The 16,043-nt window shown below is 39.4% G+C and overlaps 1 protein-coding gene across 9 annotated transcripts in view; it reads left to right on the top strand.

Annotated features, from left to right (window-relative positions):
- Mindy3 (MINDY lysine 48 deubiquitinase 3) overlaps positions 1-14,812 on the top strand; it is a 72,403-nt gene extending 57,591 nt beyond the window's left edge. For 8 of the 9 annotated variants that reach the window (XM_060372727.1, XM_060372726.1, XM_060372730.1 and 5 more), the window contains 4 exons: positions 3,945-4,017; positions 5,777-5,864; positions 10,958-11,029; positions 13,857-14,812. In XM_060372727.1, the coding sequence (XP_060228710.1) occupies positions 3,945-4,017; positions 5,777-5,864; positions 10,958-11,029; positions 13,857-14,006 (383 nt within the window). In that variant the 3' untranslated portion in view covers positions 14,007-14,812. Of the gene's footprint in view, positions 1-3,944; positions 4,018-5,776; positions 5,865-10,957; positions 11,030-12,087; positions 12,224-13,856 lie in introns of all 9 variants that reach the window. The other variant, XR_009587712.1, reaches the window with a different exon arrangement.
- The last annotated feature ends 1,231 nt before the right edge of the window (positions 14,813-16,043 follow it).

Below are 16,043 nucleotides of genomic sequence, written 5' to 3' on the forward strand. Positions count from 1 at the left end.
GCCATAAACCTAGGAGATAGAGATTATCACCTTTTTTTTTTTTTTTTTTTTTTTTTTTTGCAGTGCTGCTAAACTAGTTTTGCAGGTGTTGCTTTCAAAGGTACATGTGTATTTTTAAGAACAAAGAGTAGATTCTAAATGTTCTAGATCAACAAATCTTGGCCCCTCCCTACACACCAATGTCTGTTATGGCTAAATCCATAGAGATGCCCAAGCCACTCTACAGTTGTTGACCTTAGGCTGCTGCTAATAATTTGATATTGACTTTCCTTTTGCATGAGCAATTAGAGTAATCTGTGCTTTAGGTTTTTCAAGATTCTAGAAGCCTGCTACTTATTTTCTTGTCAAACAAAGTTATAAGATCAAAAGAGTATTTTTGAGTTGCTAATTTCTCATTTGGAATGCTATCAAAATTTTAGTCTTAGCAATGGTTTATTATATCATTAATTACTTGGCAGGGTTTTATGACTAAATCACAAATTAAGAAATGACAGTAATAAAAAACTGCTCAGAACATAGTAAGGACGATTTACCAGGCAGCAAACCCTTATGCACAAATTTTTAAGGAAGTTCACAGTTGTATCTGTTATTATTTTGTGAAGAAAAGTACTTGAATCTGGGCTTTCACGTATTTGCTATAATTGGAATTTTTCTAAAGTAACAATAAAATTAAAAGAATGAAGCTAGACTGATGAAGTGCCCAAACAGAGACAGTAGAGAAAAGTTTTTTGTTGTTGTTGTTGTTGTTGTTGTGCTTCCTAAGATGCTGACTATCAAGTAGAAATCTGTGATGGCCAATAAACACAGCGACTTTTCCACATTACTCTTCCTGTCCACTGGTGGCCAAATAAAATCTGTTTTACATTTAGAGGTTTGGGAACCGCTCTCATCTCATCCCCTCATCTGAGAAAATAAAATTACATTTACATAATTCTGTAAAGCTTTTATAGTATTCTTATGACCTGAATATCTTGTTGTTTATTGCAATATTTCCCTTTCTGTATCTGATTCTGTTAATTTGGGTCTTTCTTCCTCCCCCACCCCATGTCTCTCTTGATTAGTTGAGACAAGTGTCTGTCTTGTTATCATCTCAGAGAACCAGCTCTTAGATTTTTTTTATTGTTTTCTGTTTCTATTCCAATAATCTCTTGATTTATTTTTATTTTTATTTATTTATTTATTGCTGTTTACTGGTTTTGAGTTTGGTTTGTTCTTATCCATTTTTTGAGATGCATCATTAAGTTATTTATTTGTACTCTGCCTTTTTATTATTTTGTTTTTGTTTTTGTTTTAATTTATTGAGAAGGTTCCATGAGGTGCTGAGAAGAAGGTATACTCTTGAGTTTAGGTGAAAAGTTCTGTAGACATCTATTAGGTTCATTTGATTTAGGACCTCTGTAAGTGTCATTATTTCCCTATTTAGCTTCTGTCTGGATAATCTGTCCCTTGGTAAGAGTGGAGTGTTGACGTCTCCCAATATTAAGATGTTGGGATCGATGTGTGATTTAAGCTTTAATAATGTTTCATTTACAAATATAGGCACTCTTGTATTTGGGGCATAGATGTTCAGGATTGTGATGTCCTCTTGGTGGATTTTTCCTTTGAGAATGAAGTGCCCCTCCTCATCTTTTTTGATTAATTTTGGTTGAAAGTCTATTTTATTAGGTAATAGGATAGCTACCCCAGTTTGTTTTCAGGGTCTATTTGCTTTAAAGTATTTTCCAGCCCTTTACTCTGAGGTAGGGTTTATCTTTGTTGCACTTCACTCTAGTCTGTATTTCAAAGGGTTAGTCTTTTTGTGGTGTCCGACATTTTTAACATGTTACATTCTTGAGGGGAAACTGTGTTTTTGTTTGTTTGTTTTCATAATCTTTGCTTGTTCAGTCTGGTTTCTGTACTTTATCTTTGAATTCTGATAGTCTGTCTTCTGCTGGATTAATCTACTTATACGACACTTATTATAAGTAATTATAGTTATATAATTACTTATATAATTACTTATAATAATTATAAGATTAACCTTATAATACTTATAAGACACTTCATTGAATTTTCTAGTTAGGTTATTGAGGTTTTCAATTCCATTCTTGCTTCAGCTTTTTTTTTTTTTAACATTTCTATCTATATTGAATTCAGCTTTTGACTCTGTTACTGTCTTCATTATTTCTGTCAGCCTTATGTATTTGGGGACAGGTATTAGTCATGTGTTTATTCTTTTAAGTTCATTATCTCTAAGTTCATTGAGCTGGGTTTGGTTTGGTTTGGCTGGATTTTTGTTTTTGTTGTTGTGGTGGTGGTGGTTTTTAGAACTCCTTCAATTCTTTAATGAAGTTTATTATGGTTCTTTAAAATTCTGTATCCTGAAGTTCATGTAGCTAATTCTCATTGAAGAAAGTTTCTATAGGACTGCTGGACTTTGGGGGCTTAAGTACTGCCTTGATCTTTCATAATTGGACTTTTGCATTAAGATCTAGGTATGTGGACATCACTTATTAGTTTTGTGTCTAATACAGACACAGTCGGCTAGGACAGAGCACAGGCCAGGTTGGGCCTGAAGTTGGATTTTGCTTAGGTAGAATGAAGCCAGATGAACTCCTGGGGGCCAGACTGGCACACGAGATGTGAGATCTTGTCTAAGTCTTGAGTTTGAAGGCAGATCTAGGGTTGGAGGAGTGCAAGGAACAGACCATCAGATGAAGTTTCTGGCTAGATCCTGGTCCAAGATGGATTAGGAGCTGGCTGGGCAGAGAGGTTAGACACAGGGTACAAGGAGCCTGAGGTTGTGGGCAGGTGGCACACTTCTTTGAGCAGCCTAAGAGTTTGTGAGCAGCACAAGCGGGGGTGGCCAGAGGAGGCCTGGGCACTGGACACAGGCTAGACCTGTAGGGTGGGGAGGTTGAGGCAGACTGACCCTGCTAGACCGTGGCATGAGATGTGCAGGACCCTGGTAGGTAAAAGGTTTTCTATACTATTTTTTTTAATTAAGTCATAAACTGTTTTCTGTGATGTTGTCATTGTCAACATTTGCCTCCACTGTGCATTCCGCAGTAGCTTTTTTGTGTGGATGTGTTGTTGCTGTTTTCGTGTTTAATTTGACCTTTTTTCTTTTTTTAATTGAATCTGTGGCTGTTAGTTAATACCAAGCCTGTTTTAAGATTTTTGTTTGTTTGTTTGCTTTTACACCATCAGTTATGTAAATAGGACCAGATCATTATGTTTTAGTAAAATTAGACTAACAAGCAGAACTTGTACTGGCCAGTAGTGGCACAAGCCTTTAATCCCATCACTTGGTAGGCAGAGGCAGGCAGAGCTCTGTGAGTTCATGGCTAGCCTGCTCTACAGAGGAAGTTTCAGGAAAGCCAGGGCTACACAGTGAAACCCTATCTCAAACAAACAACAGAATTTTTTTGTAAAGAATTCTTTTTACTAGATTTCTTCATGACAATTTAAAGATTTACCTAGTTACTGATTATGTTGTCATTTTAAGTAGAAAGAGTTTTGACCCGTTTACAGGTATCGGAAACTGCTTTATAAGAAAATAATTTCACTTTAAGTTTCAATTGGACATTTTTGTTTTGGTTTTTGGCTTTTGTTTTTTGTTTGTTTGTTTGTTTGTTTTGTTTTTTGTTTTTTGTTTTGGTTTTGTTTGGTTTGGCTTTTTGAGACAAGGTTTCTCTGTGTAGCCTCCCTGAGTGCTGGGATTATAGGCCTGTACCACCATGCCTGGCTTAATGGGAGTTGTTAAGTGGTCCTCCCCACCCCTTGAAGATAAGTCTTTGCCTGTGTGTCTAAGAAAATGTATCTGAGTACCTAGGAGTAATAAGCTCTATAGGAAAAACATACATAGTTCTTAAAATCCTTGATTCCTGTAATGTGATCCTTCCCTCCCCAGAACCTCATCAGAAATGTTCTTATTCTAACTTCTCCTTAATATTTTTTTCCAGATAATGGATTCATAGCCGACTCCCTTCTAGAAGATCTGATGAAAGCCTTGGACCTTGTTTCAGATCCCGAGTAGTGAGTGGAATTGGAAGTGTTATGTTGATCACTCACAAAAGATTCCATCAAGTTGAAACATTTTATACATTTTTCCCTTTAAAAAAATGTGATACACCTATATAACAAAACAATGAAAAATTAGAGAAAAGGGCCTAATCCAGTCTGAGGACAGAGACGGACATATCTACCATTGCCTTGACTCCTGAGTCTCCATTGATTGTCTGGGTTTCTAAAATAAGTCTGTCACTATTAGTTTGAATTATTTTTCTCTCTTAAAAGACTTTCTCTTTAGCCAGGTGTGGTGATGCACACCTGTAATCCTAGCACTCAGGAAGCAGAGCCAGGTGGATCTCTGCAAGTTTAAGGCCAACCTAGTCTACACTGAGTCCAGGACAGCAAAGGCTATACAGAGAAACCCTGTCTTGAAAACTAAACAAACAAAACAAAGACTTCCTTATTTAACATTTTATATGGGTAATTTCGTTGAAAATAATGACTTTGCCTTTGTTTCAGATCACAATCTGGCCTTCCTCAGACCCACTGAAACTCAGAGTTTGTGTATAGAATGTTGAAATGCCACCAGGGCTAGACGGTTCATGCTAGTCATTCCAGCATCTCCTCGAGCTGAGGCCCCATGTATCTGAACGTGGCTAGAGACCTCACACATGTAACTTTCATAAAACATTTACAAAAAAAGATTTATTCCTGAACATATGGCTATTTGTTTCTAATTTCTAATAAAACAAACAAATAAAAACCCCAGAACTGACCTACTCTAAACACAGGTAGAGGACAGGGAAAGACAGACAGATAGACAAAGACAACCACCAAACTCTGAGCATGGTCTTCTGACAGAGGCCTTGCCAGGAAGGGGGTCCTTGAACCTGTGTCATCCCTAAAGAGCTTGAGCTACAGCCTCCACCCTGAGCACTAGTGAAGTATCCTGGGGAAGCTGATCAGCCACAGTGCCCCATAACTCCCAAATATGATGTCTTGCTTCTTACATAAACAGTTTAACCTGCTGTTTAGATAGAAAAAAAAAATGATGGTTAAGCTGCACTCCTCTTTTCTCTGCCTCCTTGATGTACTCACACATGTCGCAGTCCACCAGCCTCAAACACATCTAAACGGCAATGGCAAGGGCTGTACAGAGCTGATCACTTCAGGCTGCTGCTGGGCCACCCAAGGCCACGCCACTCACTGTAATTCCCTGGACTCGAGCTTTTACATCGGTAGCCTTAAAGTTAGGCTGTTATTGTATCTTTCTATCTAGATTGTCCAAGCATTTATCTCATTCAGTTCTTCAAGTAACATCTGGAAAGCCATTTTTACCATCTGACATACCATTGCCTCATGGCTTGTTTCTTTGTGACTCCTGAACCCTTAATAGTTTTTAGAAAAGTAAATGCTCTGTTTGATTGTTGAATTCAGGCATACCTTAGAGAGCAAAGAGAATCTGCCTTTTGGAGGTTACAGCCTGAGTTTATAAGCCTTGGTTTTTAAATTACTTTACCTAATAAGGAACAATATTCTAAAGTCATCGTCATAATTTAAATTTTAAATAGTAACAGATTACTCTGATTTAAAAATAGCCAAGTTTTGGCAAATTAAATGTCATTCCTGTGTATTTGTCATTAAAGCTCTAAAAAGAACAGCTCTTAGGGTTCGGGCATCCAAATGTGTAATACCAGAAATTTAATCATGAAAGAACAAAATAGTTTTGTGGGTTTTTGTCTCCTGTGGTATTCACTGTTTTTCTCCTTTTTTTCCCCTATAGCATAAATCTCATAAAGAATAAATTAGATCCAGAAGGATTAGGAATCATATTGTTGGGTCCATTTCTTCAAGAATTTTTTCCTGATCAGGTAACATATCCAAGAGAATACATTGATTGATTTGTTATGTTACGATGACTGTCTTTGAACAGGATTTTCTTTTTCTAAAATGTATATGTGAGACTGAGAAAATACTATTATATAAAGGCCTTTCCATGCAGAGGTCAGAAAGATATGTATGAGCCTATACATCCATATAGTGCTCAGAAAACGTGCATGTGTCAGTACACAGATATGCCCAGAGGGGGTGTGTGTATTTCAGTAGAGTAGTACAGTGCTCTGACAGCATATGTGCCGATACTGTGCCCAGAGGATATGTTTGTGTTCTGATATAGTTTGCAGTGCTCTGATGTGGTGTGGGCCAGTTCAGTGATAGAGTTGTATGAATGTGCACAAAGTGAGTGTGTGTGTGTGTGCTGTACAGTGGGTGTGTGTCCTGGTATAACAATGTAGTCTTCAGAGTATGCATGGCAGTACAGTATCTATGTGTGTTACGTGTGCTGGTGTAGCCAGGCACTCCCCTGATTATGAGGCTTTATGTACTACAGTAATACAGTTCTCTAAGGGAGTCAGTGTACCAGTGTACTAATACAGTACTCTGAATTCTGGTGGCTAGCAGGGGATAGTGTAATTAAAAAAAAAAAAAGAAACAGAATAAACTTAGAAGTACATGAAATAGAGATAGCACTCTGCTTCCTCCCATCCATCAGTTCATGCTCTCCTGTATCTGTTGTTGATAGCATGCATTGTAGAACACTGCCAAAGACGGGAAGGGTAGGAGCTCCTAATAGCCTGAGTTCCAGAAAAAAAAGGGTGAATTCCCTTGTTTTTAGTAGAGTAGCACTGACTCCTCTTGGGACAGGTCTTCAGTTGGGCTTTGACCCTCAGGTAACAGGGCTCTGCCAGTTCTCACACTCTTTTTTTTTTTTCTTTTTTTCTTTTTATTTTTTATTTTATTTTTTTTATCAGTTACATTTTATTAACTCTGTATCCCAGCCGTGTCCCGATCCCTCATTCCCTCCCAGTCCCTCCCTCCCTCCCTCCCTCATCTCCACCGTGCCCCTTTCCAAGTCCACTGATGGGGGGACCTCCTCCCCATTCATCTGATCCTGTTTTATCAGGTATCTTCAGGACTGGCTGCAAAGCCCTCCTCTGTGGCCTAACAGGACTGCTCCTCCCTTCGGGGGTGGGGAGACCAAAGAGCCAGTCATCGAGTTCCTGTTAGAAATAGTCCCTGTTCCCCTCACTTTGGGAAACCAATTGGTTACTGAGCTACCACAGGCTACATCTGAGTGGAGGTTCTAGGTTAAGTCCATACATGGTCCTTGGTTGAATGTCAGTCTCAGAAAAGACCCTGTGCCCAGATATATCAGCAATCAAAAAGGAGGAAACCATGAAATTTGCAGGCAAATGGTGGGATCTAGAAAAGATCATTCTGAGTGAAATATCCCAGAAGGAGAAAGACAAACATGGGATATACTCACTTATATAGACCTATAAGATATGATAAACATAATGAAATCTATACACCTAAAAAGGATAATCAATTGAGCGGACATGGGGTAAGATGATCAATCCTCATTTAGAAAGACAGATGGGATGTGCATTGAACGTATGACAGGAGTCTACTGAGCGCATCTGAAAGACTCTAACTAGCAGTGTTTTCAAAGCAAAGACTCATGACCAAACCTTTGGCAGAGTACAGGGAATCATAAGAAAGAAGGGGAGTTAGTCTGATGGGGAAAGGATAGGAGCTCCACAAGGACCAGTTCTCACACTCTTGACTTGTGCCTGCATTGATGGGCAAACATTGCTCTAATTCGCACCTTTCTTTTTCTTTGATCTAAGTGAAACTTGTTTTACCACTCAACTCAATAGAAATGACAATTCTGTTCAACTATTGTAGAGAAATGTAGTTATTTAATTTTGGTAAGCTTGTTAATTTGAAATCTCGGTACAAACCTGACTTGAATAATCTGTCTTACTGGCATTCAGTCTTAGTTCTCAATACAGGCTAGAAAGCATAGGCTCCTTTTAGTGAGTGGTAAAATTCAGAAAAAAAAAATCAAACAAACAATGCTGGAACAGTATTGTAAATTGAACTTTTTCAAACGTTGGCAAGTAATTTGTGAAAAAGAAAGCAACTGGTTTTTTTCTAACATTGAAAAGGCACTGTTGGACTATAACATCCAGTGTATTAGCATTCCAACTACTGGGCTTTTCTGAATGTTCCTTTTTAGGCTTTAACATACTTTAGCTAGATTAGTGTGTAATTAATTGGAGCATCACAAGGTTTTGAAGCAATATTTGAGGCTATGGTTATATCCCAAAAAGGCTGTGCCAGGACATTGTTAGAAATCCCGATTGTTACTGTTAAAGATGAAGCACTCACATTCGGTGGAGATTGAGAACTTGGCTTTTTGGCTGCATGCATGCTTAATTAAAAGATGACGATTAACATTACGTAACTTAGCACCGGGAATGGAAAGTTCGTATTTATTAATTCTTTGAGGTTCTCATCTCGTACAAGGTCTTATGATCATATTTACCCCAGCTCCTCTCCTTAACTCCTCCTAGGTCACCCAGCTTTGACTCTTTGTTGTTGTATTTAATAGCCAATTGGCTCCAATAAGAGTTACTGTCTTTGTGGTAGTATTCCTTGAGGCAGTAGAAGAGTGCTCTAGTTCCCTTCTGCTCTACAGGAAACAGCCCGGTCTTTCTAATTGGCTGTGCTCTGCTCTGAGTCTTGCTTACTTCCCTGTGGTCTGAGCAAGGTCTGTGTTGGAGCATGGTTCCCTCGTTGCCCCTGTGGAACTCATACTCTTTCCTTAGCCAACATGTGTGACCTTGACATTGTTTTTCTTTAGAGTACTAGGTTCTCCAGTGGGGTATTTAAGAGCTAGTTAGAAATACAAACCCTCACACCTCTTCGTAGATCTAGTGGCTTAGGAGCTTTGGAGACAGAACACAGAAATGCTGCAGCACTTTGAGGTGACTAACGGAGGTCTGACTTAGAACAGCTGCCTCACAGGAGACCTTTCCCACTCCTACCCGGTCACATCACGTGGGAACCCAAACCCCTATGACACCTCTATGTTCCCATCTCCCCACGCCGCTGGGGCCCTCTGTACTGAGTGCATACCAGCACCATTGCTCACTTTGCTGCCATATTTAGTCAGCTTCGTACCTAACAGATGACTATCAGGGTCACTCAGTAAACATGTGCTCAGTTCAATAAGTGAAGTAAGTTACAAAAATAAGTTAGAAGGACAACAAGGGAAGTAGTTAATCAGTGATCTGTGTGTGGGGGTCAGATCATGGGGTGGAAAGACACCGCGTTGGTAGAAGGTAGACACTAAGCGGGGAAGCTAGTTTCCAGAGAGAACAGCAGAAGAAGCTGTCTTCACTAAACATATCCTGTACACCTTGTAAATTGAGTACAACTACCCCTCCCCCCACTTTTGATAGTGAAGATTAGAAAATTGAAGAGAAGGGTTTGATGTCATTCAGCTATTACATGGCTGGCCCAAGAGCCCAACAGGAGTCTACATAGCCCCAGAGGCAAAAGTACCTCCTGCTGTTCCACTGCCTTTGTGGAACTTCTGTATGTCAACTGATGAGCTAGTCCCCTCAAGAATACAAATACCAGTCAAGTGAGGAAAATGTTTATTTTTCTTTTTGAATTTTTTTCTTTATTATTATTATTTATTAGAATGTATTCACTTTGTATCCCGGCTGTAGCCCCCTCCCTCATCTCTTCTCTGTCCCACCCTCCTTACTGCTTCCCCCTCCCCAAGTCCTTCTCCTAGTCCACTGATGGGGGAGGTCCTCCTCCCCTACTATCTGATCCTAGTCTATCAGGTCTCATGAGGACTGGTTGCATCCTCTTTCTCTGTAGCCTAGTAAGGTCACCCCACCACAGGGAGGTGATCAAAGAGCAGGCAACCAAGTTCATGCCAGTGACTGCCTCTGCTCCCCTTACTGTGGAACCCCTATGGAAACTGAGTTACCCATGGGCTACATCTGAGCAGGGGGTCTAGGTCCTCTTCATGCATGGTTCTTGGTTGATTCATTAGTCTCTGCAGACCCCCTGAGCCCAGATTTTTGGCTCTGTTGGTCTACTTGTGGAGCTCCTGTCCACAAGGAGCTATCTCACCCTTCTTCCATAAAGTTTCCTGCACTCTGCCCAAAGTTTGGCTATGAGTCTCAGTATCTGCTTCAATACCCTGCTGGGTAGAGTCTTTCAGAGGCCCTCTGTTGAAGGCCTGTTCCCTGTCTTCTCCCAGTTCTGATGTCTAACCTGTTTGCCCTTCTGAATGAGGATTAAGCCTTTTCCCTAGGGTCCTCCTTGTTGTTTAGCTTCTTTAGGTGTACAGATTTTAGTACGTTTATCCTATATTATGTGGCTAATATCCACTTATAAGTGAGTGTATACCATGTGAGTCTTTCTGCTTCTGGATTACCTCACTCAGAATGATCTTTTTTAGTTCCCACTATTTGCCTTCAAATTTCATGATTTCCTTGTTTTTAATTGCTGAGTAGTATTCCATTCTGTAAATGTACCACAATTTCTGTATCCGTTCCTCAGTTGAGGGACATCTAGGTTGTTCCCAGATTCTTGCTATTATGAATAAAGCTGCTACGAACATGTTTGAGCAAATGTCCTTGCTGTATGGTTGAGCATCTTTCAGATTTATGAGCAGGAGTGGTATAACTGGATCTTGAGGTGGCACTGTTCCCAGTTTTCTGAGAAAGTGAAGATATCAGTACATGTGGATCTGTGGTTTTAGTAGAGACGATGCTTTCCTCCACATTGAGGACTAAATGTCTTGTGGAGCTGTATTCTAGGAGATATTTGTTAGGAGCTTGTCCTTTTTTGAATATAACACATACATCTTAGAGATACGAGCAAGTGCAAAAGAGCGTATGCTGGTTGGGGCTTCCCTGCTTCCAGAGGCAGGTATTTCCTTTCCTGGCAGTTAACTGTACAGCTTGTCGCTGTTTACTGATTCCCCATTAACAGTAAAGATTTAAGAGATTTCAGCCTTATATTCATTGTTCATTAGAAATTGCCTGATAAAAAGATATAACTTAAAGTTTTAATAGTCCTTTATTTATAATAGGGCTCCAGTGGTCCAGAATCTTTTACTGTCTACCACTACAATGGATTGAAGCAGTCAAATTATAATGAAAAGGTATGAGAATTCACACAGTAATTTGTCTTCAGCTGGGTTGATGAACTACATGCGGACACGACTGTGTCTGAGCCCTCTGCAGCTGCTACTTCAGGATGGTGTTCCGGATCTCCCTGCTGCTCATGTGTGTTAGAACTGACTGTTCAAGCTGACCAAGACATAATCTGCCTTCAAGCTGTACATTGAACTGTGGGGCAATGATACCACTGTGTACATACTCTATTACTGTAGACTGTGGAGTTACTTCCAAATCAGCAGTTCTGGTTAGTCCACAGAAGGTTGTTATTCATCCATTTAGATACAGAAGTAGATGAGACTGTTTTTTTCTTTAATTGAGAAAAAAAAATTTTAATTTACCTAAATGGCTTTATTGAGCACTTACCTAATCAGAAGGTAGAGTTTCACACCGCCTTCTGAGGTCAGTATTGTCTGTATACGTCTGCTTTACAGAGGGCCATAAACACAGGTAAGCAGCTTGTCCAGGGCCAGGAAATGGCAGAGCTGGGGTTGACACTCATGGATGTAACCCAGAGCCTCTGCTTTTAGCCTCTTCTCTCTGCACCTCTTTTTTTCTAAGCCATGGACAAAGGCACACAGATGACTTGTGTCTGATTGTACCAGCCTCATTCAAGGCAAAAGTTTTGTCTGAACAATGCAGTCTCTTGAATGAAATGCCAATCTTGTGTGTTCTTGCAGCAAGTATTTTGTCTACAGTAGATGTAGCCAATATTAGGAGGAATAATGTCTTTTCAATTTGATCTCATGCTGGTTAGAAGATGGTTACAGACAGTAGATGGTAATGTAAATTAGAAACATCACTTCAATAATACCAAACTAAAAGGCTAAATCAAAACCTTTCATATGTCCAAAAGTCTTTTCACTAGCTTATTGCTATCTGTAACAGACTGCAATCAGGAAGAAACCCTTGGTGCTATTCTTATTGTGTGTTAATGAGTACTCATTTAGTTGTTGACGTGTTGCCTAGCTTTGTCATCACTAAGTATTAATTCACTGCCACAATCCCTGTAAGGTAGTCAAATATTATCCATATTTTACAGATGAGGCCTCTGAGACAGGGAGATTAAGTGACTCACCCAGAGTCACACAGCAACTCATTGACAGAGCAGGGATTGGAACTGAGTTCCTGATTCCCAATCCTGTCCTTGGTCTGCTTGGCCACGCTACCTGTATATAGTAAGTTTTCAAATCATGCTTGTGTCAAGCGTCTGACATACTAACACAAGATCAGCAATCAAGACATATGGAATATTAACATGACATACTAGTAACAACTGTAAAGCAACGCATGCATGTCATTATACAAAAGTATGAAGTCCTCAAGTTATGCAGGATCTAGAAATAGGACTCAGTACCCAGTCAGGAACCACTCAAGCTACCAGAAACAGAAAATAGGAGAATTTTAGTCCAGGCTGCAGGCACCAGGCAAGGCAGCAAACGCTGTGGAGAGCACAGAATAGATGGTACTACTGGGCTACCTGCCCTGATGCTGGGAGCCCCTGGAGAAACAGGTCCTGTCTTGACTTATATTCCTTTCAGAAACTTTTTTAAAAGTAATACTTTTGGTTTTTGCTTGAAAATGTGAGTTGAAATTTTAATATGAAAGACGTATTTCACCTTAATTCCTTTGGACTTCCCTAAAAAAGTAAAATTTATAAACCAAATTATGTGACCTAATAATAAAACATTTTTTTTCCTACATCAGTTGTGTTTTTAAGGGAACTCTTGTTGAAGGCTGATAAACTTGTTTCTTTTGGCTCCTTGGTCACATAGCTTATGGCTTTTAGGTTAGAACATAATTGTAGTCATGTGTATCAGCCCCTGAATGGGTAAAAATACATACTCTGGAGTAGAGCAGTCCACAGCCACTCCTTTTCATCACATACTGCTTAATGTGCACACTCAATCCTTGATAGTGAATTAGGGTTCTACTGGTATGTCAAATAATGTTTGGTGTCTTCCCACCAAAGTATATTAAATGTGATCATTGCCACAGGTTAATTTGTTCTGTCATCCTTCCATGACGTGTGTATCTTTCCTCACATCTTTTGTGATCTTTTTTCTCCATGATTTTCATTCACTGTAAAATGTACTCAAGAGCTGCATTTTCAAAAACATTCAGTCCAGATACAGCAGAATCCATTAACAAGCATGCAAGTCATCTTCAAATCTGAACATGCAGTCTGTACATTGACAGTGGAAGGTGAGGTCCTCTCAGTGCATGGCTGTGTCTGTGTGGGTGCAAGAGCACCTGACCACCCCAGTAGCCCGGCCAGAAGAAACCCCGTCTGCCGCCTGGACACTGGGGAGGAAACACCGTGCTCCCTGGCATTGAAGAATGACCTCTTCTTCATCTAAAAGCTTATGGCGTGTGATCCACCTGTCTTTTTTGTCTGTTTGTTTTAGTCTTGATCTTGAATTCTAAATTTTACCAGTCAACTAACAATTAAGATTTGTGTCACCAGCTGTCACACCTGCAATCCCAGCACTAAGGGAGGCAGAGGCAGGTGAATTGCTTTGAGTCCGAGGGCAGCCTGGCCTACAAAGCAAGTCCAGGACAGTCAAGGCCACATAGAGAAACCCTGTCTTGAGAAAACCAAATAAATAAATAAATAGATTTGTGTCACCATCTCATTCACAAATTTATTTTACAGATGCAATAGTTGCATATAATTCTTATCAAGTCAGTTAGATGTAAAGTTCTGTATATCAAGCTTATAAAAACATAACTTGCCTGTGAAGCTATCTGTAGCCACATGAGAATTTGCTATGAACATTAACTGACCTTGCTGGCTTTTCCTCTCAACAGGTCATGTATGTCGAAGGGACCGCAGTGGTTATGGGTTTTGAAGACCCCATGCTACAAACAGATGACACTCCTATTAAACGCTGTCTCCAAACCAAGTGGCCGTACATTGAGTTACTGTGGACTACAGACCGCTCTCCTTCACTCAATTAACTTGCTGGAGTATTTAGAAGGGAGCTTGTAAAAACAGGTGTTGAAAGAGGGAGTCATGACTGGCTACATAAAGCTAAACACTGGTATTGTTGATTAACTGTAAATAACAATTAAAAACACATTTTCAGTGTTTAAGATATGTTTAAATTATTTGTTCTAAAGCTTTATGTTAAAGGTTATCCTATTTTAATCCTTTCTATGAAATTTACTAACAAAATTAAGCTTTAATTAAAGTTCATTACTTCTGCAGTCTGGTAATTGCTTGTCACCAGATTATAAACAGAATATTACAGCATTTTTATAATGAGAATCAGTCACAAAAATCTGCCTGGGATTTCATTTCATTCAGGTTCATTGTATTGTGTTATTTTTAGCAGTCTCCACACCAAAATGCAGAAGTTAATTTTCGTTACTTTTGTTTTTCATTGCTAAAATCTTTTTTTTTTTGTGAGAAATACTAATAAATAACAAATTATCAGACATGGTCCTTTGATAACTAGTTTAACTCTAGCATGTTTACAAAAAAAAAAAAAAACAGCAAAATATGAGGAATTCCTATCTGCTCGCAGGTGCATAGGGATGCATTTTTACAATGATGGAGGGAGGGTCTGTTTGCCAGGCAGTCTTAACACTGTAACTTCACTGTATTGCTAAAGACACATCTCCACCTTTGTCCCCGCAGGCCAGCTCTCGTGTGTATTTATAAACACGGTAAATGCATGAGAACATCTGCTGTTCATTAGCATATTGCATTATTTATTATGATCCCATTAAATACCATAAATAAAGACTTTTCTTTAACTACATTCTTGCACTTTTACATTGAATTCTAAATGTTACCAGTTAACTAACAATTCAGATTTGTGTCACCATCTGTCACACTGTAATCCCAGCACTAAAGGAGGCAAAGGCAGGTGAATTGCTGTGAGCCCAAGGGCAGCCTGGTCTACAAAGCAAGTCCAGGACAGCCAAGGCCACACAGAGAAACCTTGTCACACCATTAGTGGCTCATGATCAACAAGTGTGTATGACTACTTCAGCCCTGCAAAATGTTCCTCACAGAAGTCTTCTGAGTGCTGCTGCATGAAATGGCACAGCAAAGTGTGAGTTTTACAAATTGTCACTCAACACTTTAGATGAGGGCTAAGGATGTAGCTTAGTAGTAGATAGGGTGCCTGTCATTCATGACACCCTGTGTTCAGTCTCCAGTACAGCATAAAATCAGGCATGGTGTTGCATATCTGCAGTTTCAGCTCTTCAGAGTTGGAGATAAAGTTCAGGGTGAGATTGAGGTGCCTGGGATACGTGAAACCCTGTCTTTAGAAAGAATAATACAGAACAGCACAGCGCAGAGATAGCTTGCCTGCTGTTCCATCTGGAGGCTCCTCTGAGAGGCCCAGAAGCCATGGCTGGCATCATATCCAGATGTATTGATGCCTTGACAGGTGTGACTGGGCCCTTAGCTCAGCTGCTGGAAGCATCTGCAGTAATTATTTTGTGTGGCTTCTATGTGTAAGTTACTGAAATCAATGTAGATTGGGGGATAAAGGTAGTCTAGAAAAATCACCCCCCAATTAGGAAATACACCCCATACTTCTAAGTAATCCTAAAGAGAATCACAATGAATATTATAACATTTAGTAGACAATACTGAAAGTATGACAGAGAAAAAGTTACTGATGTCAAACTTTAGAAGGAAATATGTTTTCGATACATATAGAAGAAGAAAGTTTGTAATTGGAAATCTAAAGGAAATATTGGGAAGTAAAATGATGAAACAGGCACAAAAAAATGGACCCCTACTACAGAGCTCACATGAAAATTAACTTTATGTGATCATATGCTCACTTCTCAAAGCTAAAGCTATAAAACTAATAGAAGTCATAGGGACAAATTTTAGTGACCCTAGATTTGGCAAAAATGAAAAGCTATAGTATTCATCAAAATTTAAAATGTGTCCAGATACCACCATCAAGACAGTGAAGGAATGATCCATAGGATGAGAGAAATTATTTGTAAATCATAACTCAAAAGAAT

Source organism: Meriones unguiculatus, chromosome 19 (assembly GCF_030254825.1).
Source record: "Meriones unguiculatus strain TT.TT164.6M chromosome 19, Bangor_MerUng_6.1, whole genome shotgun sequence".
NCBI lineage: Eukaryota > Metazoa > Chordata > Mammalia > Rodentia > Muridae > Meriones > Meriones unguiculatus.